The 26,140-nt window shown below is 36.3% G+C and overlaps 1 protein-coding gene across 12 annotated transcripts in view; it reads left to right on the top strand.

Moving 5' to 3' along the window:
* The window catches only part of BAZ2B (bromodomain adjacent to zinc finger domain 2B), a 496,556-nt gene that overhangs the window by 332,133 nt on the left and 138,283 nt on the right, over positions 1 to 26,140 (top strand). For all 12 annotated transcript variants that reach the window (XM_037849039.1, XM_037849033.1, XM_037849042.1 and 9 more), the window contains one exon: positions 1,601 to 1,747. In XM_037849039.1, coding sequence (XP_037704967.1) covers positions 1,603 to 1,747 — 145 coding nt within the window. In that variant the 5' untranslated portion in view covers positions 1,601 to 1,602. The remainder of the gene's footprint in view (positions 1 to 1,600; positions 1,748 to 26,140) is intronic.

Genomic DNA, 26,140 nt, shown 5'->3' with positions numbered 1-26,140 from the left:
GCGCTTCCAGCCCACTTCAAAGATGGTTGAATGGGACGCATTAACTTCACCCTTTTCACACAGCTCTGCCCTCCCAGCTCCGGGACAATCAGCCGTGGGTGTATTAAAGTCCACTGTCCATGACCGATATTGTGGCTTGTGTGTAATACTGCGGGAAAGATTCCCCGTCACACTGGGTTTCTTGGCATGGCTCTGGGCTGTAGGTCTGGCCCCGGGCAGGAGCATCTACCAACCGCTGGGGAGATGGCTGCAAGGAATGCTGTTTTTTTTTTAAAGAACTAGTCTGTCTCCAAATGCCAGCCCACCGTTTCCCCACGCAGCAGCGTGGCCACGGGACTTTCAGCCGACTCACTCACTCGTTTCAGAATGCAGGCTCCTGGATTCACCAAATGCATGTTCCCTGTGGATTTAGCAGACCTTGTCCGGCTGGTGTATTGCTGGCAGTGGTATTCTGGTGGGTCTCTTTCTGGTTTTTATCTAGTATTTTTCACGGAGGTGTTTTTTTGCCCTATCTCACCTAGCTGCCATCTTAGGTTCCTTCCAAGACATTTGATTTAAAGTGTTTGACTAATAGTTCCCATGTATGAGCTTCTTCAAGGATCGTTTCTGGCAAATCCTCTCTTTTTTCTCCTTTTAATGGGCCATACTTTACTATTTCTTTGTGTCTTGTCATTTTTTGTTGGGAACTGGACATTCTGAGTATTATGTTGTTACAATTCTGAAAATCTAGTTCTTTCACTCCCCTGGTATTGCTAGTTGTTTTTTGTTGTTGTTTTGTTGTTGAGGGCTAGAGCTAACAATCTTTGATTTTTTGAAGCTATTTTTGCACCCAATTGGGGAGTGGTAAGAGATAAGAGGGGAAAAAAATAGGTACTACTTCCTTAAGACTCCTATGCCTCTTTTGCCTAAGGGGGTTGGAACAATAGTTGCTCTCAGAGCCGGCCTCCCAGCTCTCTAAAGTAGATGATCAAAAGCAGTGATCTCTGATCAGACTACACACCCCTAGAATTTGGAGAACTAGATTCTTGTAGCCCACTTTGGCACCAGCAAGCTGCATCATGATCCTGGGCCACAGTCCCCATTGCTGCCTGCCACCCAGTTAGGGAATAGTGAATGGTAGCTGCTGCCCGAAGGGTGGAAATCACAAATATTTTCTGCAATTTACCAATGTCTTCCTCCAGTCTTCCTTAGATGCTTCACGGTGTTCCACTATATGCCAGAGTTTCATAATAAGTGATTCAGACAGATCTTGCCAGTTCAGTAGTTGTTTCGGGGGAGGGACTGATTGCCAGAACTTGCTATTCCACCAGCTTCCCATACCTATTAACTTTTTTTTTTAATATATAAGAAAACTCTGAAAGTCTACTGGGAAGGATTTGATATGTTTAACATTAAATTTATTAAATACATTGTTATTTTAAAATTATACTGTTTTTATCTATTCCATATTATATCTTTCTGAAGAACATATATTTCTAATTGTATTTCATATTTTAAAATAGTATACCTAAATATTTGATATATTTTAAATGATGTATTCCTTCAAATAACTCCAATAATTCTGAGAATTATCTTTTTTTTTTTTTTTACCCTTTCGTAGATATGGAGTCTGGAGAACGGTTACCATCATCAACAGCCTCTTCTCCTACACCAACTTCATCATCTACACCTTCTGTGGCTTCAGCTGTTTCAAAAGGCAGCCTTTCCACTGGAGCTGCTTCAGTTAGCTCTACAATCAACCCATGTGGTGAATATCCTTTATTAACTCAATTTTAGGGTGACATTTTCTTAAAAATTTTCATTCAGAGTGTTTTATTGAATTCTGAATAAAATGTTCTCATTGCCTTTGTTTACCTATTAAACAATGGCAAGGTTAAAAATATGTTCTCTCTGCCTTTTCTGGTTTTTATCAGCACACTGGGGTTATTCCATGCTTATTAGAAGCTATCTTTGAGAATTTTACCTGACTGTCTTAGTTGTGTCACCATTTTAATTAATAAATTTAAAAATTTCAAGTCTTTTAAAACAATAGGCGCATGAGGGAGTAAAGAAATAAAAGTCTCTTTGTTGTTAGATGAGATGCCAATGCTATGGACCCTTTGCCCTGAATTTGCTTCTAATATTTGAAATTATGTTCTCAAGCTATAAATACCACAGTACACGGATGTTTATTAAGACAGATTATTTACTTGATGGAAAGCGTTTAAAAGGCTAGAGCATAACAATTCTCTGGCTTATAGGATGATGTGAACAAAGTTTCTATTGTGAAAAAGAGAGCCATATTTCAGAAGTGAAAATATCATCAATTTGTATTCATTTTGTTGAAGGTATTTTTAATTACCCATCAAAATCACTCTTTGCCCTTTTAGACGGTTTGGCAAAATACATCCTTTTTTTTTTTGCTGGGAAGCTCTGAACCTTAATTTTTTTTTTTTTTATCTTATACATTATTTCATTGTTTATAAGTAGTAAAGCTAAGTATTTCATTTTTTCAAAATTAGATTTATAATTTTGTGTCAATTAACTGCATAAGTAAGCTTAGAAAATACCCTCTCAAATTATCAGATTTGTATTTTTTTCAAAATTTTTTTTTTTAATTCAATGGTAAAAGAAAATCATAGAACAATTTTCTAAAATAGTATTAATGAATACAAAACAACAAAATATGGTCATAGGTAATCTTTTCTCTTTTAATGTTTTTTATTAGAGATATTATGTGGGCTTACAGAATAATCATGCATAAAATACAAGATTTGCATATACCACCTTATTATTAACACCTTTCATTGGTGTAGTACATTTGTTAAGTTTATGAAAGCACAGTTTTTGTAATGTACTATTAATGATAAACCATAGTTTAACTTCGGGTTCACTGTGTAGTGGAGTTTCATGGACTTTAAAAAAAAATGTTTATTGCATTACCATATATAAAACCTAATATTTCCCCTTTAACCACATTTAGATACATATTTCAGTGCTGTTAATTACATTCACAATGTTGTGCTACCATCACCACCAAAACATTTCCATCATTCCCAATAGGAACTCTGTACACTTAAAGACTTAATTACCCTATTCCCTAACCCCACTCTGTCCCCAGGTAGCCTATATTCTAAATTCTATCTCTATGAGTTTGCTTATTATAACTATTTCATATCAATGAGATCATACAATACTTGTGTGATTTTGTTTGGCTTATTTCATTCAACATGTCTACATGGTTCATCCATATTGTTGCATGTATCAGGAATTCATTCCTTTTTATGGCTAAATAATATTCCATCGTATCTGTATACTACAGTTTGTTTATTCCTTCATCAGTTGATGGGACGCATGGGTTGCTTCCATCTTTTGGCATTTATGAATAATGCTCTTATGTAGATCAGTGTGCAAATATCTCTTTAAGCCCTTGCTTTAATTACCTAGAAGGGGGATTCCTGAGTTACATGATAATTCTATACTTAACTTTCTGAGGAACTGCCAAACTGTCTTCCACAGTAGCTGGACCATTTTACATTGCCACCAGCAATGAATATTTCTATTTCTCTGCATCCTCTTCAACACTTAAAATTTTCTCTTTTAAAAGAAATATTAGCCATTTTAGTGGGTGTGAACTGGAATCTCATTGTGGTTTTGATTTGCATTTCCCTGATGGCTAATAATGTTTACATATTTTTGTATGCTGTTTGGCCATCTGTATATCTCTTCCTTGGAGAAATGTTTATTCAACAATTTTGTCCATTTTTTAATTCAATTTTATTGAGATATATTCACATACCATACAGTCATCCAAAGTATATGATTAGTTGTTCACCGTACCATCATATAGCTGTGCACTCATCACCCCAATCTAGTTTTTGAACATTTTCCTTGTACCAGAAAAAGTGAAAATAAGAATAAAAAATAAAAGTGAAAAAGAACTCCCCAAACACCACCCCCTCCCACCCTATTTTTCATTTAGTTTTTTGTCCCCATTTTTCTACTCATCCATCCATACACTGGATAAAGGGAGTGTAATCCATAAAGCTTTCACAATCACACTGTTACCCCTTGTAAGCTACATGGCTATACAATCGTCTTCAAGAGTCAAGGCTACTGGATTGGCATTTGATAGTTTCAGGTATTTGTTTCTAGCTATTCCAAATCGTTAAAACTTAAAAAGGGTTATTTATATAGTGCATAAGAGTGCCCACCAGAGTGAACACTTGACTCCATTTGCAATCTCTCAGCCAGTGAAACTTTATTTCGTTTCATTTCTCATCCCCCTATTGGTCAAGAAGATGTTCTCAATCCCACAATATCAGGTCCAGATTCATCCTCGGGAGTCATATCCCGTACTGCCAGGGAGATTTACACTCCTGGGAGTCAGGTCCCATGTAGGGAGGAGGGCAGTGAGTTCACCCGCTGAGTTGGCTTAGCTAGAGAGAGAGGGCCACATGTGAGCAACAAAGTACTCAGGGGGAGACTCTTAGGCACAATTATAAGCAGGTTTAGCCTCTCCTTTGCAGTAAGGAGCTTCATAGTAGCAAGTTCCACGATAGAGGGCTGGCATATCAAACCACTAGTACTCAGTGTTTGTGAGAACATCAGCAACAGTCAAGGAGAGGAAGGCCAACACCTCCACATTTTTCCCCAGCTCCTCAGGGAGGCCCTGCATATATATTTTTATTCTCTGTCCAAATTACTTTGGCATGTGTCGCTATTTCACACTAACCTATGCAAACCTACCAGGTCTCACTTCCTGTTAAAAGTTCCATGTAATTATGGTATTTGAACGAACTGTGCAAGTTAAATTGTTTACGAAATTTAGATCTTGCAGCAACTAAACATCTCTTCCCTTGGTCTCACGTGGAATTTGAAGTTTTAAAATGCAGTCAGTATTGCCCTTCACCTTTTGGCCCGATTTGTCCTATCCTAACCTCATCTGCTTCATTCATGTCTCTAGTTGAAGTCTGCATTCTTTTCAGCTTTTTTATTTTGTCCATTTGTTAATTGGGTTGTTTTGTCTTTTTTCTTGTTAAGTTGAAGGATTTCTTTATATATTCGGAATATTAAACCTTTATATAGGTTATGTGGTTTATAAATATTTTTGCTCATTGTGCCGGTTGGCATTTTACTTTCATGAGAAAGTTCTTTAAGGCACAAAAGTTTTTAATTTTGATGAGGTCCCATTTATCTGTTTTTTCTTTTGTTGCTTGTACTTTGGGTATGAAGTCCAAAAAACTATTGTCTAATACAATGTCCTGAATATATGTCCCTATGTTTTCTTCTAGGAGTTTTATGGTTCTGATTCTTATATTAGGTCTTTGATCCATTTTGACTTGATTTTTATATATGGTGTGAGGTAAAGTCCCACCTTCATTGTTTTGCATATAAGCTTACAGTACTCCCAGCAACATTTGTTGGAGAGACTAATCTTTCCTAATTGAGCGTACTTGGCAACTTTGTCAAAATTCTTTTGGCCTTAAATGTGAGGATTGATTTCTGAACTCTCAATTTGATTCCATTGGTCTATATGTCAGTCCTTGTGCCATTACCATACTGTTTTGATTACTGTCACTTTGTAATAAGTTTCAAGATCAGAAAGTGTGAGTCCTCCAACTTTGTTTTTCTTGTTTAAGATTGCTGTGGCTCTTTGTGGCCCCTTACCCTTATTATAAATCTGATGATTGGCTTTTCCATTTCTGCAAAGAAGGTTTTTGGAATTTTGATTGGGATTTCATTGAATCTATAAATTGTTTTGAGTAGGATTGTCATCTTAGTGATATTTAGTCTTCTAATCCATGAACATGGAATATCCTTCCATTTATTTACGTCTTCTTTGGTTTCCATTAGCAATGTTTTGTAGGTGTGTACAAGTCCTTTACATCCTTGGATAGAATTATGCCTAGATATCTGATGTTTCTAGTTGCTGTTGTAATTGGAATTTTTTTCTTGATTTCTTCATCTGATTGTTCATTGCTTCTGTATAGAAATACTATTTGTTTTTCCATGTTAATATTGTACCTCTCCACTTTGCTGAATTCATTTTAGATCTAGGAACATTGTTGTGGATTTTTCAGGATTTCCTCTGTATAGGATTATGTCGTCTGCAAATAGGGAAAGTTTTACTTCTTCCTTTCCAAACTGGATGCTTTTATTTCATTTTCTGGCAAGTACTTCCAGTACAGTGGTGAATAACAATGACTACATTGGGAATCCTTGTCTTGTTCCTGATCTTAGAGGTAAAGCTTTCAGTCTTTCACCATTAAGTAAGATGTTTGCTGTGGGTTTTTCATAAAAGTCCCTTATCACGTTGAGGAAATTTCCTTCTAGCCCTGGTTTTCTAAGTATTTTATCAAGAAAAGATGCTGGATTTTGTCAAATTTCTTCATTCTGTTAATGTAGTATATTACCTTAAAATTTTCTTATATTAAAACTACCCTTGCATACCAAGGATGAATCACACTTGATCATGGTATTCAATTTGCTAGTAATTAGTTGAGGATTTTTGAATGTATATTTATTAGAGATAATTGATCTGTAATTTTCTTTTCTTGTGATATGTTTATCTGGCTTTCTTATGAGATTGAATGTTTGCCTGTTGGAATGACTTAGGGTGTGTTCTCACCTCTTCAATTTTTTGGAAGAGTTTGAGCAGGATTCGTGTTGCCTTCTTGCAATGTTTGGCAAAATTTCCCTATGAAGCCATCTAGGCCTGAGCTATTTTTTGTTGGGAGGTTTTTTGATTACTGAATCAATCTCTTCACTAATAATTGGTTTGTTGAGCTCTTCTATTTCTTCTGGAGTATATGTATGTATTTTGTATGTTTCTAAGTATTTGTCCATCTAATCTAGGTTACTTTTATTGGTGTACAATTATTCATAGTATCCTCTTATAGTCCTTTTTATTTCAGCGGAGTTGGTAGTAATGTCCCCATTTTCTGATTCTATTTATTTGTGTCCTCTCTTTTTCTTAATCAGTCTAGGTTAAAGGTGTTATAATATTATTAATCTTTTCACACAACCAACTTTTGGTTTTTTCATTCTATTTTTTGTTGTTGTTGCTGTTATTTTTCTCTATTTTATTTATTTCTGCTTGAACCTTTGTTATCTCCTTCTTTCTTCTTGCTTTGGGTTCAGTTTGCTCTGTTCTAGTTCTTCCATTTTTCAGGTTAGGACCCTGATATGAAATCTATCTTATATTTTAAGATAAGCATTTAGAGCTATAAATGTCCCTCTCAACACCACCTTTGCTGCATCCCCTAAGTTTAATATGTTGTATTTTCATTTTCATTCACCTCAAGACATTTCCTAATTTCCCTTGTGATTTCCTCTTTAACCCACTGGTTGTTTCAGAGTACTGTAGGGAAGGGAACCCAGGTTTGGCTGGTTTGTGACAGTGCAACTCCTCCTCCACAGAAGCCTATGGGGTACACAGTCTAGAGGCAGGGGAGCCACAATGGAAGTGACAGGAGACATACACCAAGCCCAGGAACTGGTGGGCCCAGGGCAGAGAGAGACTGAGGAGAGTCTGAGCTAAATGGGTGGATGCCTGCCACAGCCCTAGAGTATCCCAGCTGCCACCCTGGGAATGACTGGGAGTACTGGGTCTTAAAGCCCTCTTCCCTGCCAAACTGCACAGGGCACAATCCCCACCCACAGGGCTGGCGGTCCCCATTGCACATGGAAAATTGGTGCACTATTTGGACATCCACATGATTTGGACCCCCACGTGCTGCATAAACGAAGTTGGGGAGAACTGCGTTGAGGAAAAGAGGTGGTTCGGGAGTGCTGTCTGCTGGTAAGTCAGGGAAAGTGCGCTGCACCAAGCTGTAGCTCTGTCAAATTATAGATAATTGTTTAAATAAGTCTGCATATCCTAAAAGAACCCTATCAAGATAAGCAAATGCCAAGAGGCCAAAAGCAACAGAAAATTATAAAGCACAGGAAGAAATAAGAAGATATGGATAAACCTAATGTCCAAAATAAAAAATCAGAGGAGGTACAGAACTTGGAGAAATTAATCAAAGAAATAATCACAAACACCAATACCATGGCTCAGGATATAAAGGACATCAAGAAAACCCTAGAAGGGCATAAAGAAGAATTTGCAACAGTTATTAAGAAAAATAGAGGATCTAATGGAAATAAAAGAAACTGTTGATCAAATTAAAAATATTCTTGATACACATAGTACTAGATTAGAGAAAGCTACAGAATGAATAAGCGCACTGGAAGAAAGTAGGTTGGAAAGTGAAAGCACAAAAGAACAAACGGTGAAAAAAATTGAAAAATTTGAAATGGATCTCAGAGTTATGATGGACAACATGAAATAAACAAATATAAGACTCATTGGTGTTCCAGAAGGAGAAGAGAAGTATAAAGGAACAGGAAGTGTATTCAAAGACATTGTTTGGGAGAACTTCCCAAACCATCTAAACAACATAAAAACACCAGAGATGCCAAACAAACTCGAAACAGAATAAATCCAAATAAACCCACTCTGTGACATATTCTAATTAGATTGTCAGATGCTGTAGAGGAGTAAGTTCTGAAAGCAGCAAGAGAGAAGCAATTCACCACATACAGGGGAAACAACATAAGACTAAGTAGTGACTACTCAGCAGCCACCATGGAGGTGAGAAGCCAGTGGTATGACATATTTAAAATTCTGAAAGAGAAAAATTGTGAACCGAGAATTCTTTATCCAGCAAAGCTCTCCTTCATATTTGAGGGAGAGCTTAAAATCTTCACAGACAAACAAGTGCTGAGAGAATTTTCCAACAAGTGACCTGCCCTACATGAGATACTAAAGGGAGCCCTACTGGCAGAGAAAAAAATAAAGGAGAGAGAGATTTGGAGAAGGGCTCAGAACTGAAGAGTTTTAGTAAGGGTATGTTAAAGGAAATAAGGAGAGAGAGAGGGGAAAAATATATCTGACAAAAACCAAAGGATAGGATGGCTGATTCAAGAAATACATTCACAGTAATAACATTGAATGTGAATGGATTAAACTCCCGCATTAAAAGATATAGATTGGCAGAATGGATTAAAAAATATGAACCATCAATATGCTGCTTACAAGAGACTCATCTTAGACCCAGCAACAAAAAGAAGTTGAAAGTGAAAGGATAGAAAAAAATATTCCATGCAAGCTACAACCAAAAAAAAAAAAAAAAGAGTAGCAATATTAATCTCGGATAAAATAGACTTTAAATGCAAGGATATCGTAAGAGACAAAGAAGGTCGCTATATACTAATAAGAGGGATAATTCAACAAGAAGAAATAACACTCATAAATGTCTGTGCACCCAATCAAGGCTCACCAAAGAACATGAGACAAGCATGAATAAAACTGAAAGAAACAATAGATGTTTCCACAATAATTGTGGGAGGCTTCAATACGTCACTCTCTATAGATAGATCAACCAGACAGAGGACCAATAAGGAAATTGAAAACTTAAACAATATGATAAATCAATTTGACTTAACAGACATATATAGAACATTACAGCCCAAATCACCAGGATACACGTTCTTCTCTAGTGATCATGGAACTTTCTCCAGAATAGATCACATGCTGGGCCATAAAACAAGCCTCAATGAATTTTAGAAGATTGAAATTATTCAAAGCACATTCTCTGATCACAATGGAATACAACTAGAAGTCATAACCATCAAAGATTTAGAACATTCACAAATATCTGGAGGTGAAACAACACACTCCTTATCACAAATATCTAGAGGTTGAACAACACACTTCTAAACAATCAGTGGGTTAAAGAAGAAATATCAAGAGAAATTACTAAATATCTAGAGACAAATGAAAACGAGAGCACAACATATCAAAAGTTCTGGGATGCAGCCAAGGTGGTATTGAAGGGGAAACTTCTAGCTCTAAATGCATACATTAAAAAGGAAGAAAGAGCTAAAACCAAAGAACTAATGGAACAACTGAAGAAGCTAGAAAATGAACAGGAAACTAATCCTAAATCAAGCAGAAGAAAAGAAATAACAAGGATTAAAGCAGAAATAAATGGTATAGAGAACAACAACAACAAAAACAATAGAATAAATAAAACCAAAAGTTGGTTCCTTGACAATATTAACAAAATTGACAAACCCTTAGCTAGACTGACAAAATCAAAAAGAGAGAAGACACAAATAAACAAAATAATAAATGAGAGATGGGTCATTACTGTGGATCCTGAAGAAATTTTAAAAATCATAAGAGGATACTATGAACAACTGTACACCAACAAACAAGATAATGTAGAGGAAATGGACAGTTTCCTCAAAACATATGAACAACCTAGACTGTCCAGAGAAGAAATAGAAGACCTCAACAAACCAATCACAAGCAAAGAGATCCAATCAGTCATCAAAAAGCTTCCCACAAATAAATGCCTGGGGTCAGATGGCTTCACATGGGAATTCTACCAAACTTTCCCAAAAGAGCTGACACCAATCTTACTTAAACTCTTTTTAAAAATTGAAGAAAATGGAATACTACCTAATTCATTTTATGAAGATAACATCACTCTAATACCAAAACCAGGTAAAGATGCTACAAAAACGGAAAACTACAGACCAATCTCCCTCATGAATATAGATGCAGAAATTCTCAACAAAATACTTGCAAATTGAATCCAAAGACATATTTAAAAAATCATACACCATGACCAAGTGGGGTTCATTCCAGGCATGGTTCAACATAAGAAAATCAATCAATGTGATACAAAACATTAAAAAATCGAAAGAGAAAAATCAAATGATCATCTCAATAGATGCTGAAAAAGCATTCAACAAAATCCAGCATCCTTCAAAAGATAAGAATACTTCACAAGGTGGGAATTGGTGGAAACTTCCTCAATATTGTAAAGGGCATATATGATTAACCCACAACCTTTGTAGTACTCAATGGCGAGACACTAAAAGCCTTCCCTCTAAGATCAGGAACGAGACAAAGATGCCCACTGTCACCACTGTTATTCAGCATTGTGATAGAAGTGCTAGCCAGAGCTATCGGGCAAGACAAAGAAATAAAAGGCATCTAAGTTGGAAAGGAAAACGTAGAACTCATTACTTGCAGGTGATATGATCTTATATTTGGAAAAACCTGAGAAATCGACGACACAGCTCCTTGAGCTAATAAATTTAGCAATGTAGCAGGATACAAGATTAATGCACATAAGTCAGTAATGTTCCTATGCACTAGAAATGACCTAAGTGAAGAGACACTCAGGAAAAAAGATTCCATTCTCAATAGCAACTAAAAAAATCAAGTACCTAGAGACACTCAGGAAAAAAGATTCCCATTCTCAGTAGCAACTAAAAAAATCAAGTACCTAGAAGTAAACTTAACCAAGGGTTTAAAAGACCTATACACAGAAAATTACATAACTTTACTAAAATAAATAAAGAGGACCTAAAAAGATGTTAAAATATACCATGTTCATGGATAGGAAGGCTAAATCTCATTAAGATTTCAAGTCTATCTAAAATCATCTACAGATTCAATGCAATTCCAATCAAAATTCCAACAACCTACTTTACAGACATGGCAGAGCTAGTTCTGAAAACGTATTTGGAAGGGAAAGATGCCTCAAATTGCTAAAAACATTCTATAAAAGAAAAATGAAGAGGAAGGACTTCCACTTCCTGACTTTGAAGCTTATTATAAAGTCACAGTAGTCAAAACAGCATGGTACTGGCACAAAGATAGAAATATTGATCAATGGAATCTAATTGAAAAGTCATAGATAGACCCCCCAGATCTACGGTCAACTGATTTTTGATAAAGCCCCCAAAACCACTGAACTAGGACATAACAGTCTCTTCAACAATTGGGGCTGGGAGAACTGGATATCCATATCCAAAAGAGGACCCCTACCTCACACCCTACACAAAAATAAACTCAGAGTGGGTTAAAGACCTCAATATAAGAGACAGCACCATAAAACTCCTAGAAGATAATGCAAGGAATCATCTTTAAAACCTTGTATTAGGAGGATGCTTCTTAGACCTTACACCCAAAGTACAAGCAGTGAAATAAAAAAAGAGATAAATGGGAACTCCTCAAAATCAAAAGCTTCTCTACCTCAAAGGAAATTGTCAAAAAAGTGAAGAGGCAGCAACTCAGTGGGAAAAAATATTTGGAAACCATGCATCTGACAAAAAAACTGGTATCTTGCATATGCAAAGAAATCCTACAACTCAACAACAATAGTACAACAGCCCAATTATAAAATGGGCAAAAGATATGAAAAGACATTTCTCTGAAGAGGAAATACAAATGGCTAAAAAACACATGAATAAACGTTCATCTTCACTAGCTATTAGGGAGATGCAAATTAAGACCACAATGAGATATCATTTCACATCAATTAGAATGGCTGCCTTAAAACAAACAGGAAACTACAAATGCTTTAGAAGATGTGGAGAAATTGGAACTCTTATTCATTGCTGGTGTCCTGTATAATGGTACAGCACACTGGCGTTTCCTTAGAAAGCTAGGTATCGAGTTACCCTTCAATCCAGCAATTTTACTTCTCAATATATACCCAGAAGATCTGAAAGCAGTGATGTGAACAGATATTTGCACGCTGTTGTTCATAGTGGCATTATTCACAGTTGCCAAGAGATGGAAACAACCCAAACGTCCTTCAACAGATAATGTGGTATATAGACATGATGGAATACTACGTGGCAGTAAGAAGGAACGAGGTCGTGAAACATATGACAATATGGATGAAACTTGAAGACATAATGCTGAGTGAAATAAGCTAGACACAAAAAGAGAAACATTGTATGTTATCACTAATGTGAATTCTGTGAAAAGTGGAAAATAAATATTTTATATTGTGAAATGTAGGGGACCTAGAGATAGACAGCAACTAGTGAAGGGGGAATGATAATCTAATAAGAAACAGAAAAACTATTGAGGGTAATTTCAATGTTATGGGAATGCTCAGGAATGATTATGGTTTGCAAATTTTCTTGGTTATTGTTGGAACATGTTGGAAGCAATGTAGTTATTTTAGGTTGTTTTTTTTTTAAAAAAAAATAATAAAGTACCATAGGAACTCGTTTTACACAAATTCAACACATACGAGTTCAAGTATTTGCAATTGGCAATTGAACAAAATGAGGCAGAAAAAGAATTAAAATTAAAAAAAATTATTCTAATGATTAATATTGTTTGCTTGCTTATTACTAGACTGTTTATTTGCCTTTTTTTATTTAAAAAATGTGTGATAGGTGTATTCATATAAAAAATACTTTTTAAATAATGGGATTTGCTCTTATGCATGCCCTATATAACACCAGGGAGTTAGGCAGCGGTAGGAAAGCATGCTGGGGTGAGGGAATGGGATGCAGAATGCTGACCCAGCCAGGGTCTCTAGGCAACAAACCCCACCAGCTTACCAGATATCAGGCACTTTTTTGGCCTCCCATTGGCCACCGCCAATTTTTTATCTCTGGGAGAGGTAAGTCTAGAGACCTTTGTGATGGTGCAGGCTTTCCGAAGGCTGCCACCATGAACAAGCAAGCATTAAAATTTTTAAAAATTTTTTCTATGATTGATTTGCTTACCTGTTGTAACCAGAATGTTTATTTGCCTTATTTATCTAAAAAAATACAATTATGTTTATATAAACACTTATTAATGGGGTTTGCTATTTGGAGCATTTTAATATTACATGGAAGTCTTGGAAAGTGATTGGTTCACATAAAAAGAGGTCCATACTGTATGGTTGTTTTAATTTCTCCTATTTGTGAAGTCTCCATTTCTCCCTCTGTTATTTCTAGCGTCATTCCCTTGGGGCCGGGGAATATTCATTGTATGATTTCAATATTCTTGAATTTATTGAGTCTCGATTTTTTTTTTCTTCAATTCAGGCTTTTTGAGATATAGTCACATATGGTAAAATCATCCACAGTGTACAGTCAGTTGTTCAGAGTACCATGATATAGTTGTTTGTTCATCACTGAAATCAGTTTTTGAACGTTTTTGTTATTCAAAAAATATATAAGAATAAAAATACAAGTAAAGAAGAACACCCAAAACATCCCATACCTCCCATCAACCCTTATTATTATTGTTCATTTAATTTTTGATCCCATTTTTCTCCTCTTCTGTCCATACCCCGGATAGAGGGAATGGGAGCCACAAGGTTTTGACAATCACACGTCACGCCATGTAAGCTATATAGTTATACATTCATCTTCAAGAAGCAAGGCTACCAGGTTGCAGTTCAACAGTTTTAGGTCTTTCCTTCTAGCTCTTCTAATACACTAAAAACTAAAAAAGGATATCTATATATCGCATAAGAATAACCTCCAGTGACCTTGACTCCATTTGAAATCTCTCACTCACTGAAACTATTTTGTTCCATTTCTTTTCCCCCTTTTGGTCAAGAAGACTTTCTCAATCCCACAATGCCAGGTCCAGGCTCATTCCCAGAAGTCATGTCCCACATTGCCAAGGAGATTTACATCCCTGGGAGTCATGGCCCACCTAGTGGGTATGGCAGTGAATTTATCTGCCAAGTGGGCTTATAGAGAGAGGCCACATCTGAGCAACAGAGAGGCTATCTGGGGGAGATTCAGGCACATTGATAAGTAGGCTTAGCCTCTCCCCTGCAGTAACAAGCACCAAACAGGCAAGCCCCAAGATCAAGGGCTCAGCCTTCAAAATTGGTACTCCCAGTGCTTGTGAGAATATCAATAATTCCCCATGTTGGGAAATTTAATTTTTCCCCAGTCCCTCACAGGGGCTTTGCAAATGCATTTTTATTCTCTGCCTAAATTACTTTGGGATGTATCAGGGCTTCACACTAACCTGTACAAACCAACCAGATCTCATTCCCTATTTAAAGTTCCCATTTAATTATGGTGTTTGAATAAACTGACCATACAACTTAAATTATTTAGTGTGCTATAGAGAATATAGCTTTTGTACCAAATAAATATCTCTTCCTTTGATCTCTCACAGAAGTTGAAGTTTTAAAACACAGTCAATATCCCCTTTTACCCTTAGTCTGATTTAGTTCCAGGGGCTTACCAGGTTTTACAAAAAGAGCTCAGTATCTCAGAATTTAGATAATCATTACAGCTCAGGAATAGATATGACTGCTGTAAGAGCTTACAATCTAGGGACCTTTACAATAAGCCTTCCCCTGATAACCTGTACACTAATATTCAATTCTCAGAATTTGCACATTATAGTTAGTCCGTAATAGTGAGGCATTGTAATGTTAGTCTTTTCACTTCTGGCTTATTTCACTCAAAATGCTGTCCTCAAGATCCATTTACTTAGTTGCATGCCTCACAATACCATTCATCAGTCAGAATGGTGAATCTATGTACCCTTAGGCCACCTCTATCCATTGCAAAGCGTGAATTCTGCACCATAAACACCAGTGTGCAAATGTCCATTCATATCCCTGCTCTCAGTTTCTTCCAAGTACATACGCCATGTACTATGGCAACCACAGTTTATTGTGGAACCACCACATTCCCCTCCAGAAGAGCTGCACCATTCTACTTCCCCACCAACAGTGAATAGGTTCATCCCTCTCTCCATGTTTTCTCCAGCACTTGTTTCCCTCTGTTTATTTTTATCCCCTGCAATTTTATAGAGATATATTCACATACCATACAATCAACGGTGTACAATCAGTTGTTCAGAGTATCATCAGATAGTTGTGCATTCATCACCAATGTCAGAACTTGAACATATTCATTCCTCCAAAAAAATTAAAATAAGAATAATAAAAAAGATAAAATAAAAATAAAATACAATTAAAAGGGCAGATAACACCATCACCACCAAGAATTCCATACCTTCCTTTATATACCCCTCTTATAGACATTTAGCTTTGCTATATTACCTTTGTTACAATTAATGGAAGCCTATTACAATGTTCCTATTAACTATAGATTCCAGTTTGCATTGATTATATTTTTCCCCCAATTTCATCCCATTTTCAACACCTTATAAAGTTGAAATTTTATTTGTTTTTCCACATGTAAAAACATTTTTATATTTGTACATTTAATCACCATCACTGACCATTCTAGAATACACTAAGTTATACAGTCCCAATCATTATCCTCTGTTTTTCCTTCTGGTGTCATACATGCCTCTAACTTTCCTCTTTCAAGTTTACTCACAGTCATCTTTGTTCAGTGTACTTACAAAATTGTACTACCATCACAGAATTGTGCTATTATTTCTGGATCTATACAATCAATCCTGTTGAACATTCCATACTCTTTCAGCATCAAATGCAATATCTCTACTCTTTTTCTATCTCCTGATTATCTGTGTTCTCAGCTTTAACTCTCAAAGTTTCTCATTAATGTTAGTGCACGTTAGTGAGACGATACAGTATTTGTCCTTTTGTTTCTGGCTACTTTCACTCAGCATAATGTCCTCAGGATTCATCCATGTTGTTAGAGGCTCTGTGACTTGATTCTGTCTTTCAGCTATGTAATATTCTGTCACGTTTATATACCATAGTATGTTTATCCACTTGTCCATTGATGGACAGTTGGGCTGTTTGCATCTCTTGGCAATCATGAATAATGCTGCTATAAATGTTGGTTGACAAATGTCTGTTCATGTCTTAGCTTTCAGTTCCTCTGAGTGTATACCTGCTATTGGAATAGCTGGGTCATATGGCAGATCTATACTACCTTCCTGAGGAACACTGCCTTCCAGAGTGGCTGCACCATTCTAAATTCCCACCAACAGTGAATAAGTGTGCCTCTTTCTCCATATCGTCTCCAGCACTTGTAATTTTCTGGGTTTTCTTGTTTTGTTTTTGTTTTTGATAATGGCCATTCTAGTAAGTATGAGATGATATCTCATTATGGTTTTGCTTTGCATTTCCCTAATAGCCAGTGAAGTTGAGCAGCTTTTCCTATGTTTTTGAACCATCTGTACCTTCTCTTCAGAAAAGTGTCGGTCCATGACTTTTGCCCATTTTTTAATTGGGTTGTCTTTTTGTTGTTGAGTTGTAGTATCTCTTTATGTGTTCTGGATATTAAACCCTTATCTGATATGTGGTTTCCAAATATTGTCTCCCATTGCATAGGCTGTGTTTTTACTTTTCTAACAAAGTCCTTTGATATACAAAAGTGTTCAATTTTGAGGAGATCCCATTTATCTGTTTCTTCTTTCATTACTTGCGCTTTGGGTGTAATGTCTAGGAAACCACCTCCTATCAAAAGATCTTTAAGGTATTTCCTTACATTTTCTTCTAAAAGTTTTATGGTCTTAGCTGTAATGTTTAGGTCTTTGATCCATTTTGAGTTAATCTTTTGTATAAGATGTGAGATAGGAGTCTTCCGTCTTTCATTCCAAACACCATTTATTGAAGAGGCTGCTCAGTTCCAGTTGCATTGGCTTGAACGCCTTATCAAACATCAATTGATTGTAGATGGTAGGGTGTATTTCTAAACACTCAATTCAATTCCATTGGTTGGTATATCTGTCTTTATGCCAGTACCATGCTGTTTTGACCACTGTAGCTTTGTAATATGCTTCGAAGTCAGGTATTGTGAGACCTCCCACTTCATTCCTTTTTCTCAAGATATTTTTGGCTATTTGGGGCACCCTGCCTTTCCAAATAAATTTAGTTATTGGTTTTTCTGTTTATGCACAGTAAGTTGTTGGGATTTTAAATGGTATTGCATTGAATCTATAAATCAGTTTAGGTAGAATTGACATCATAACTATATTTCATCTTCTAATCCATGAACACAGTATGTTTTACATTTATTTAGGTCCTATTTGATTTCTTTGAGCAATTTTTTGTAGTTTTCTGTTTATAGGTCTTTTGTGTCCTTGGTTAAGTTTATTCCTAAACACTTGATTCTCTTGGTTGTTACTGTAAATGGAATTTTTTTCTTGATTTCCTCTTCTTGTTGCTCATTTCTGGTGTATAGGAACACTGCTGATTTTTGTTTGTTGACTCTGCCACTTTGCTTTACTCATTTATTAGCTCTGGTAACTGTGCTGTTGATTTTTCGGGATTTTCTACATATAAGATCATGTCATCTGCAAACAGTGAAAGTTTACTTCTTCCTCTCCAATTTGGATGCCTTTTAATTTCTTTTTCCTGCCTAATTGCTCTATCCAGAATTTCCAGCACAATGCTGTTTAATAGTGGTGACAGTGCACATCCAACTCTTGTTTCTGGTCTTAGAGGGAAAGCGTTCAGTCTTTTCCCATTGAGTATGATGTTAGCTGTGGGTTTTTCATTTATTGCCTTTACCATTTTCAGAAAGGGCCCTTCTATTCCTATCCTTTTGAGTGTATTCATCAAGAAAGGATGTTGAATTTTGTCAAATGCCTTTTCTGCATCAATCAAAGTGATCATGTGGTTTTTCCATTTTGATTTATTGATTTGGCATATTACATTAATTGGTTTCCTTGTGTTGAACCAGACTTCTGTAACTGGAATAAATCCCACTTGGTCATAGTATATAGTTCTTTTAATGTGCTGCTGGATTCGATTTGCAAGTATTTTGTTGTGATTTTTGCATGTATATTCATTAAAGACACTGGTCTATAACTTTTTTTGTATTATCTTTGTCTGACTTTGGTATTAGGGTGATGTTGGCTTCATAGAATGAGTTAGGTAGCTTTGCCTCCTCTTCGGTATTTTTGAAGAGTTTGAACAGGGTTGGTACTAATTCTTTCTTGAATGCTTGGTAGCATTCACATGTGAAGCCATCTGGTCCTGGGTTTTTCTTTTTCGGGAGCTTTTTGAGGACTGACTCAATCACTTTACTTGTGACTGGTTTGTTCAGGTTGTCTGTTTCTTCTTGAGTCAATGTTGGTTGTTCATGCTATTCTAGGAAGCTGTCCATTTCATCAAAGTTTTCTAGTTTATTAGCATATAGTTGCTCATAGTATCCTCTCAATATCTCCTTTATTTCTGCAGGTTCAGTAATGTCCCCTTTCCCATTTCTGATTTTATTTCTTTGCATGAGCATGCGCTTGCTCTCTCCCTCACTCTCCTTTTTTTTTTTTTCTTTGTTAGCCTCGCTAAGTGTCCATTGATTTTATTGATTTTCTCAGAGAACCAAGTTTTGGTTTTGTTGATTTTTTCTGTTGTTTTCATGTTCTCAATTTCATTTATTTCTTCTCTAATCTTTGTTATTTCTTTCTTCTCTTTGCTTTTGGGTTAGATTGCTGTTCTTTCTCTTGTTCCCCCAGGTGAACAGTTAATTCCTTGATTTTTGCTCTTTCTTCTCTTTTAATATAGGCATTTAGGGCACTAAATTTCCCACTCCGCCTGGCCTTTGCTGCATCCCATAAGTTTTGATATGTTGTGTTTTCATTTTCATTTGCTTCCAGATATTTGCTAATTTGCCTTGTAATTTCTTCCTTTCCCCACTGTTTGTTTAAGAGTATGTTGTTAGGCTCCATATATTTGTGAATTTTCCAACCTTTGCCTGTTATTGATTTCCAACTTCTTTCCATTATGATTTGAGAATGTGTTTTGTATAATAGCAATATTTCTAAATTTGTTAAGACTTACTTTGTGACTCAGGATGTGGTCTATCCTAGAGAATGATCCATGAGCACTTGAGGAGAATGTGTGTCCTGCTGTTGTGGGGTATAGTGTTCTATAAACGTCTTTCAAGTCTAGTTCATTTATCATGCAATTCAACATCTCTGTTTCCTTAGTGATCCTCTGTCTAGATGTTCCATTCATGGATGAAAATGGTGTATTGAAGTCTCCAACTATTATTCTAGAAGTATCTACTTCTTGCTTCAGTGTTGTCAGTGTTTTTCGCATGTATTTTGGAGCACTCTTGCTCGGTGCATAAATATTTATGATTGCTGTATCTTCTTGATGAAGTTTCCCTTTAATTAATTTTCATATCCTTCTTTGTCCCCAGCGGTGTAAAGAGATGCAGTGCCTCTAATTCTCAGAAGCTCCTGTCCCTGCCAGGGGCATGGCTGATGCAAGCTGTTTCAGTTTTCCAGCCCCTTGGGTCTTTCTCTGAAGAAGGGCCACCAATTGAGCTGAGCCCCACCCCACCACTCTTCTTGGGGAAGTCATGCCCTTTAGGGAATTATCTCCTCCACTGGACTCATTGTTTTGTCTCTCAGAACTATCTTGACTGCACCCTTGCCTGGGTCCACCTGCCAGTTGAAGATATCTGCAGCTTTCTCTACTGATCTGCTTAAAACAGTTTTTTGTTCTTTTTTTTAAAATAAATCTCTTTTCAGAACCTTTTTCCAGCCCCCAAGTTTTGCCTTTCTAGAGCCTGAGCTAGTGTCTGGTTCTGTGCACCCCCCTTCTGTGGGCACAGCCCCTTTCTAGCACTGTGAGCTTGGCCAACTCCAAAAGCCTCCATCTTTATTCTTTTTTTGTTTTATTTCGTTTTATTTCTTTCTCTCAGCCCCACCTCCTCTCTGCTTGGACTAAAGCCACAGTTTTAGCTTTGCCTACCTATTTTTCCTTGTTCCTGGTATAGGCTATTTAAAGATATTCCCTTTAAGGAATTATCTCCTTCACCTGATTAGTTACTCTCAGAGAACTTTAATTCTGCCCTTGCCTGGGGCTGTGCTGAAACCTGAGGGTTCTGGCAGCTCTAATGGGCTATTGAAAAGTAAAAAAAATAATAAGAATAAAAATAAAGATTTGGAGAGAAAGAAAAGAAAAGAAAGAAAAAAAAGAAAAACCCTTTTCAGAGCCAGACCCTAGCTCCCTGGTTTGCCTGTCACAAGCCAGAATTCGTACCTGTTTCTATGTGCCCCATTTTTCTTAGGCGTCAGCCCTTTTCTAGTATTCTGGGCTCCTCCAACTCCAGAAATCTCTGTTCTGTTGTTGTTGTTGTTGTTGTTAGCCCCGCCTCTTCTCTGCGGGGCCGAAACCTCCTGGTTCCTTTTGTGTTTGCTCTTGAGTCATCTGTTCTCATAGCTTTTATTCAGCAGCTTGAATTTGTTAATTAATTCTGCAGTTGGAGCCTGGTTGAGCCCCTCTCCTTGCTCCCAGCAGAGACTGTTTCATTTTCCCTGGGGAAATCAGCTCCAAGACAGTTTGCTATGCCTAGGGGAGGCCTGCCAGTCCCCTTGCCGGGGAAACTTAACAGGTCTTCACTGCGATCTCAGCTGTTCCACCCATTGCAGTCTCAGAAGTCCCTCAAATCATTGTACCACACAGTTCCTGGCTATTTCTCAGCTGCCCTAGAGGAGTTACTAAATTCCACACCTCACCCCTACACCATCTTGGCCTGCCCTTTGGGACTTGGTTTTCAACCTAAAGTATAGTTTCTCTTGGAGAGTGATACGTGTGCACCGGAAAAGAACATTTGTTCTGTTGTTGTTACATGAAGTGTTCTATATATGTTTGTTAGATCTAGTTGATTTAGAGTGTCATTCAAGTCTTCTATTTCCTTATTGATCTTCTGTCTAGATGTTTTATTCATTATTGAAATTCGTGTATTAAAATCTCCTACTATTAATGTAGAACTGTCAATATCTCCTTTCAAATCTGTCAGTATTTGTTTTATGTATTCTGTGACTCTGCTGTTAGATGCATATATATTTATGATTATTACATTTTCTTGTTGAATTAACCCCTTTATCATGTAAACAGTTTTACTAAAAGTTTATTTTATCTGATATTAATATAACTACCACAGCTCTCTTTTGGTCACTGCTTGCATGGTATAGTCATTTCCTTCTTCACTTTACCTATTTGCATCTTCAAACTTAAGATGAACCTCTTGCAGATAGCATATGGTTGTGTCGTGCTTTTTTGTGTATTCAGCCAATCTCTGCCTTTTCACTTGAGAGTTTAATCCATTTACATTTAAAGTCACTACTGATAAGTTAGAACATTTTTCTGCCATTTTGCTATTTAGTCTTTGTATGTCTTATACCTCTTCTTGTCCCTCAGTTCTTCTGTTAATGCCTACTTTTATACTCATTGGATTTTTTGTGTTATATTATACTTTCTCATTTCTATCTCAATATATTTTTCATGTATTTTCCTTGTGGTTACCATGGGATTAAGATTTACATCCTCAATGTATAACAATCAAATTTAGTTTGATATCAACTTGACTTTAGTAGCATACACTTTCCCTTTTCCTTTAACCCTCTGTCCCCCCACCTTTTTTTTCCTTCTTACCAATTATATCTTTGTACATTGTATGTCCCAAACCATATTTGCCTTTCCTTTTTATGCATTTGCGTTTTATCACCTGTAGGAGGTTAAAAGTGGAGTTACATACCACCAAATGCATAAAAGTAGTACCCACATTTATAATTACCCAAATGATTACCTTTACCAGAGGTATTTATTTCCTTATTCTGCTGTGAACCACTGTCTACTGTCCTTTCAGTCTGAAGAACTCCCTTCAGCATTGTTTGTAAGGCAGGTTTAGTGGTGGGAACTCCCTCAGCTTTTGTTTATCTGTGAATGTCTTAGTCCTCTCCACATTTTTTAAAGAAAGTCTCTCACCAGATACAGAATTCTTGATTGGCAGTTATTTTCTTTAAGCATTTAAAGTATTTCAGCCAGCTGCCTTCTTGCCTCCATGGTTTCTGATGAGAAATTGAAACTCGAACTAATTGGAACTCCATTGTACGTAACATGTAATTTTTCTCTTGCAGCTTGTCCTTTAAATTCAACAGATTGACCAGTATATGACAGCATGTGTTTTTCTTCATGTTTATCCTGTTTGGTTTTCTCTAGCCTCCTTGGATGTGCATATTCATGTTTTTTGTTTCTTTGGGGAGGTTCTTAGTCATTATTTCTTGGAATATTCCTTCTGCCCATAGTATGTATATTGTCATGCCTGATAATATCCCAAAGTTCTCTTAGGCTATTTTTGCTTTTTATAGGTCATTTTATTTCTGCTACTCAGCCTAACTCATTTGAACAGTTTTGTCCTTGAGTTCACTGATTCTTTCTTCTCAGCTCCAAATTGTTGTTGAAACCTTCCTGGGAAATTTTCATTTCAGTTATCGTGATCTTCAACTCCACTGATTCTCTATGGTTCCTTTTTCAAAGTTCTGTATCTTTATTAAGATTCACATATTGCTCTGTCATTGTTTTCTTAATAGCTGTTAGTTCTTCCTCTGTATTTTCCTGCTTCTCCTTTAGCATTTTGAGGATCATTTTTTTAAAGTCTTTGTTCAGAATGTCTACAATAAGGTCTTCTTCACTGATGTCTGCTGGATTTTTGTAATCTTCCTTTGATGGACCATCATTTCCTGTTTCTTTGTCTTTTACTCTTTTGTTGCACAGTGTACATTTTAATATTTTATTATGCTAACTCTGGGATTTTGTACCCAGTTGGTGATATGACAGAGATTTTCTTGAGGGTCAGCCATCCTATCAGGGAAGTCTACCTAATGCAAAGTACAGGTTCTCCCTCTCTTTTCTGAATATGTGTCTTGTCCTGGGCTTATGCTTGTTGGTTGCTGTGGAGTTTCTCTGTTTATAGAAGTTTGAATGCCTTCTCTTTCCCACGATGAAGACTTTCTCCCTTGCCTGTTCTTTAAAGCAGGTAATCCTTTGCCCCAGGCCATTGTCCATCTCAATAGTTTCTTTTTATTTTTACTTATTTTACTTTTTAAATTGTAGAAGTTGTAGGTTTATGGAAAGGCCATACAAAAAACAATATTCCCATATACATACCCTCCCCTCAATCATTAACACTTTCCATTACTGTGGTACCTTTGTTACAATTGATGAAAAAATAATATACTTGTACTATTAACTGCACTCCATAGTTTTGTTAGTGTGTATTTTTTATAGAATATACTACCCTATATTAACACCTTTCATTAGAGTTGTACATTTATGTAATACCTGTAAGAACACTTTTCTAATTGTACTATTAACTATAGTACATTGTTTACATTCATGTTCATTGTGTTGTACAGACCTATTTTTTCTTTTAATGTTTATTCTAGTAACATATATGACCTAAAATTTCCCTTTTGAACCACATTCATATAATTCAGTACTGATGATTACATGCACAATGTTGTGCTACCATTGCCACAATCCATTTCCAAACCTTTACAATTAATCCAAATGCAAATTTTATACAAATAAAGCATTAACTGCCCATTCCATGCCTTGAACCCAGCCGCTAGTAACCTGCGTTCTAGATTCTAACTGTATGAATTTCCTTATTCTCATTATTTCATATCAGTAAGATCATACAATATTTGTCCCTTTTTTATCTGGCTTATTTCATTCACATAATGTCTTCAAGGTTCATCCACATTGTAGCATGCATCTAGACTGCGTTCCTTCATACAGCTGAATAATATTCCATTTTATGTATATACCACATTTTGTTTATCCATTCATCAGTTGATGGACACTTGGGTTGCTTCCATCTTTTGGCAATTGTGAATAATGCCACTATGAACATCAGATCCCTGCTATCAATTTTTGTGGTATATACCTAGAAATGGGATTCCCAGATGATATGTTGTTTCTATATTTAACTTTCTGAGGAACCTCCAAACTGATTTCCACAATAGCTGTGTTGCTTTACATTCCCATCAACAATGCTTTGAAAATGATAGCTCTAGCAGTATATGGAATGTTGGTTTTCAGCAGTGATCAAAGACTATTAGGAGTTAATTATATTTATGCAGGTGAGAAATGATGACAGCCCAAATTAAGGAAGTATTGGGCATAGAGAGGGAAATAAGATTCTAGAGATATTTTTAGACTAGATTCTTTTGGGAAATAGTGTCCGAATTTGGGCAGGGAACTGTTGAGGGAGGGTGGGGTGGGGGAGAGACCTACCGACCCTGACGTGACTTGGGTAACTAGGTGAAAAATGATAGTAATGAAAAATATGGAGGAAGAATAAGTTTTAAGGGTAAAAGGCTGTTAGCTTTTTGCATGTTGCACTTGAGTGGAATATTCATCAATTTATTTATCCAGGCTACTGTTGATAGATGTTTGAGTTGTTTCCAATTTTTGCTTATTACAAACAATGCTACTGTGAACATTTATTATATGTGAGTCTGATATGTATAAGCCCATGTTTCTGAAGATGTTTTCAACTTTACCAGTACAACTTTAACAATTTAATTTCCCAATAGCTATGTATTAGAACTCCTGACACTTATCATCCTGGATAATACTTGGTATTATCAGACTTTTTTATTTTATCAGTGATGGATATGAAGTAGTCTTTCATTGTGGTGCTTATCTTTTTATAAGTGTTTTACTCTTTTGGATTTCTTCGTTTTTGAAGTGTCTCTTTAGACGTTGGTGTATATTTCTAATGAGTTGTGCTTTTTTTCTTATAGATTTATGGTAATTATTTTTTTTTATTCTGTATGCCTGTCCTTTTTTCAGTTATATTATAACATATCTTTTTCCAGTCTGGGGTGAGTGTTTTTTTTTATTCTGTATTATCTTGTGATGAATAGAACTTCCAATTTTACTGTATTCAAAGGTATCAATATTTTAATTTATTGTTAAACTGTTTGTTTCTTTGTTTAAGAAATCCTCCTCTACCTCCAAGGTTATGCTTATATTTTTAAGATTTCACTTACCTCTCAATTAGCATTACTTTGAAATTTGTATGATTATTAGACATCAGGCCAGTTGTGACACACTGAATCAGCTCTTTGGGTTTTGGAACTATAGTCAATTTGATTTGCTGCTTGATATATCAACCATATAAAGCTAAATATTATATGAACCATGCAGGTATTTTAAGCAGAAAGATTTAATTCAAGAAATTAGGTATTTATAAAACCATTGAAGGGCTGGACCCTGGTCCCCATATATGATTTCAGAGCAATACTGAAGAATGGCCTGCCAAGGGAAATCAGCTTTGGTTCAATCATGACATAACTGTCCCAACTGATAGCTCCATGATCATACCACCTTAGCTGGAAACTACTGATCAATAACTACTGACAGAACTGTCTCCAGGGCTGTATGTGCTGTCTGCTCAATCTTCGTCAGCAAAGATATCGTATGTACTTCCATTCCCCCAGCTTAACTCACTTTATAATTCTTGCCAAATACATCTGATTGGCAGAATCTAAGTTATGTTCAGAACCCAGGCAGCAACAGACTGGTAAATGTACTTTTTAGCAGCCCAGCTATTACAGGAAGGCACGTGAAAAGAA

Source organism: Choloepus didactylus, chromosome 9 (assembly GCF_015220235.1).
Source record: "Choloepus didactylus isolate mChoDid1 chromosome 9, mChoDid1.pri, whole genome shotgun sequence".
Lineage (NCBI taxonomy): Eukaryota > Metazoa > Chordata > Mammalia > Pilosa > Megalonychidae > Choloepus > Choloepus didactylus.
Note: the sequence above shows the minus strand (reverse complement) of the source record. Positions and strands in the feature narration are given on the sequence as shown.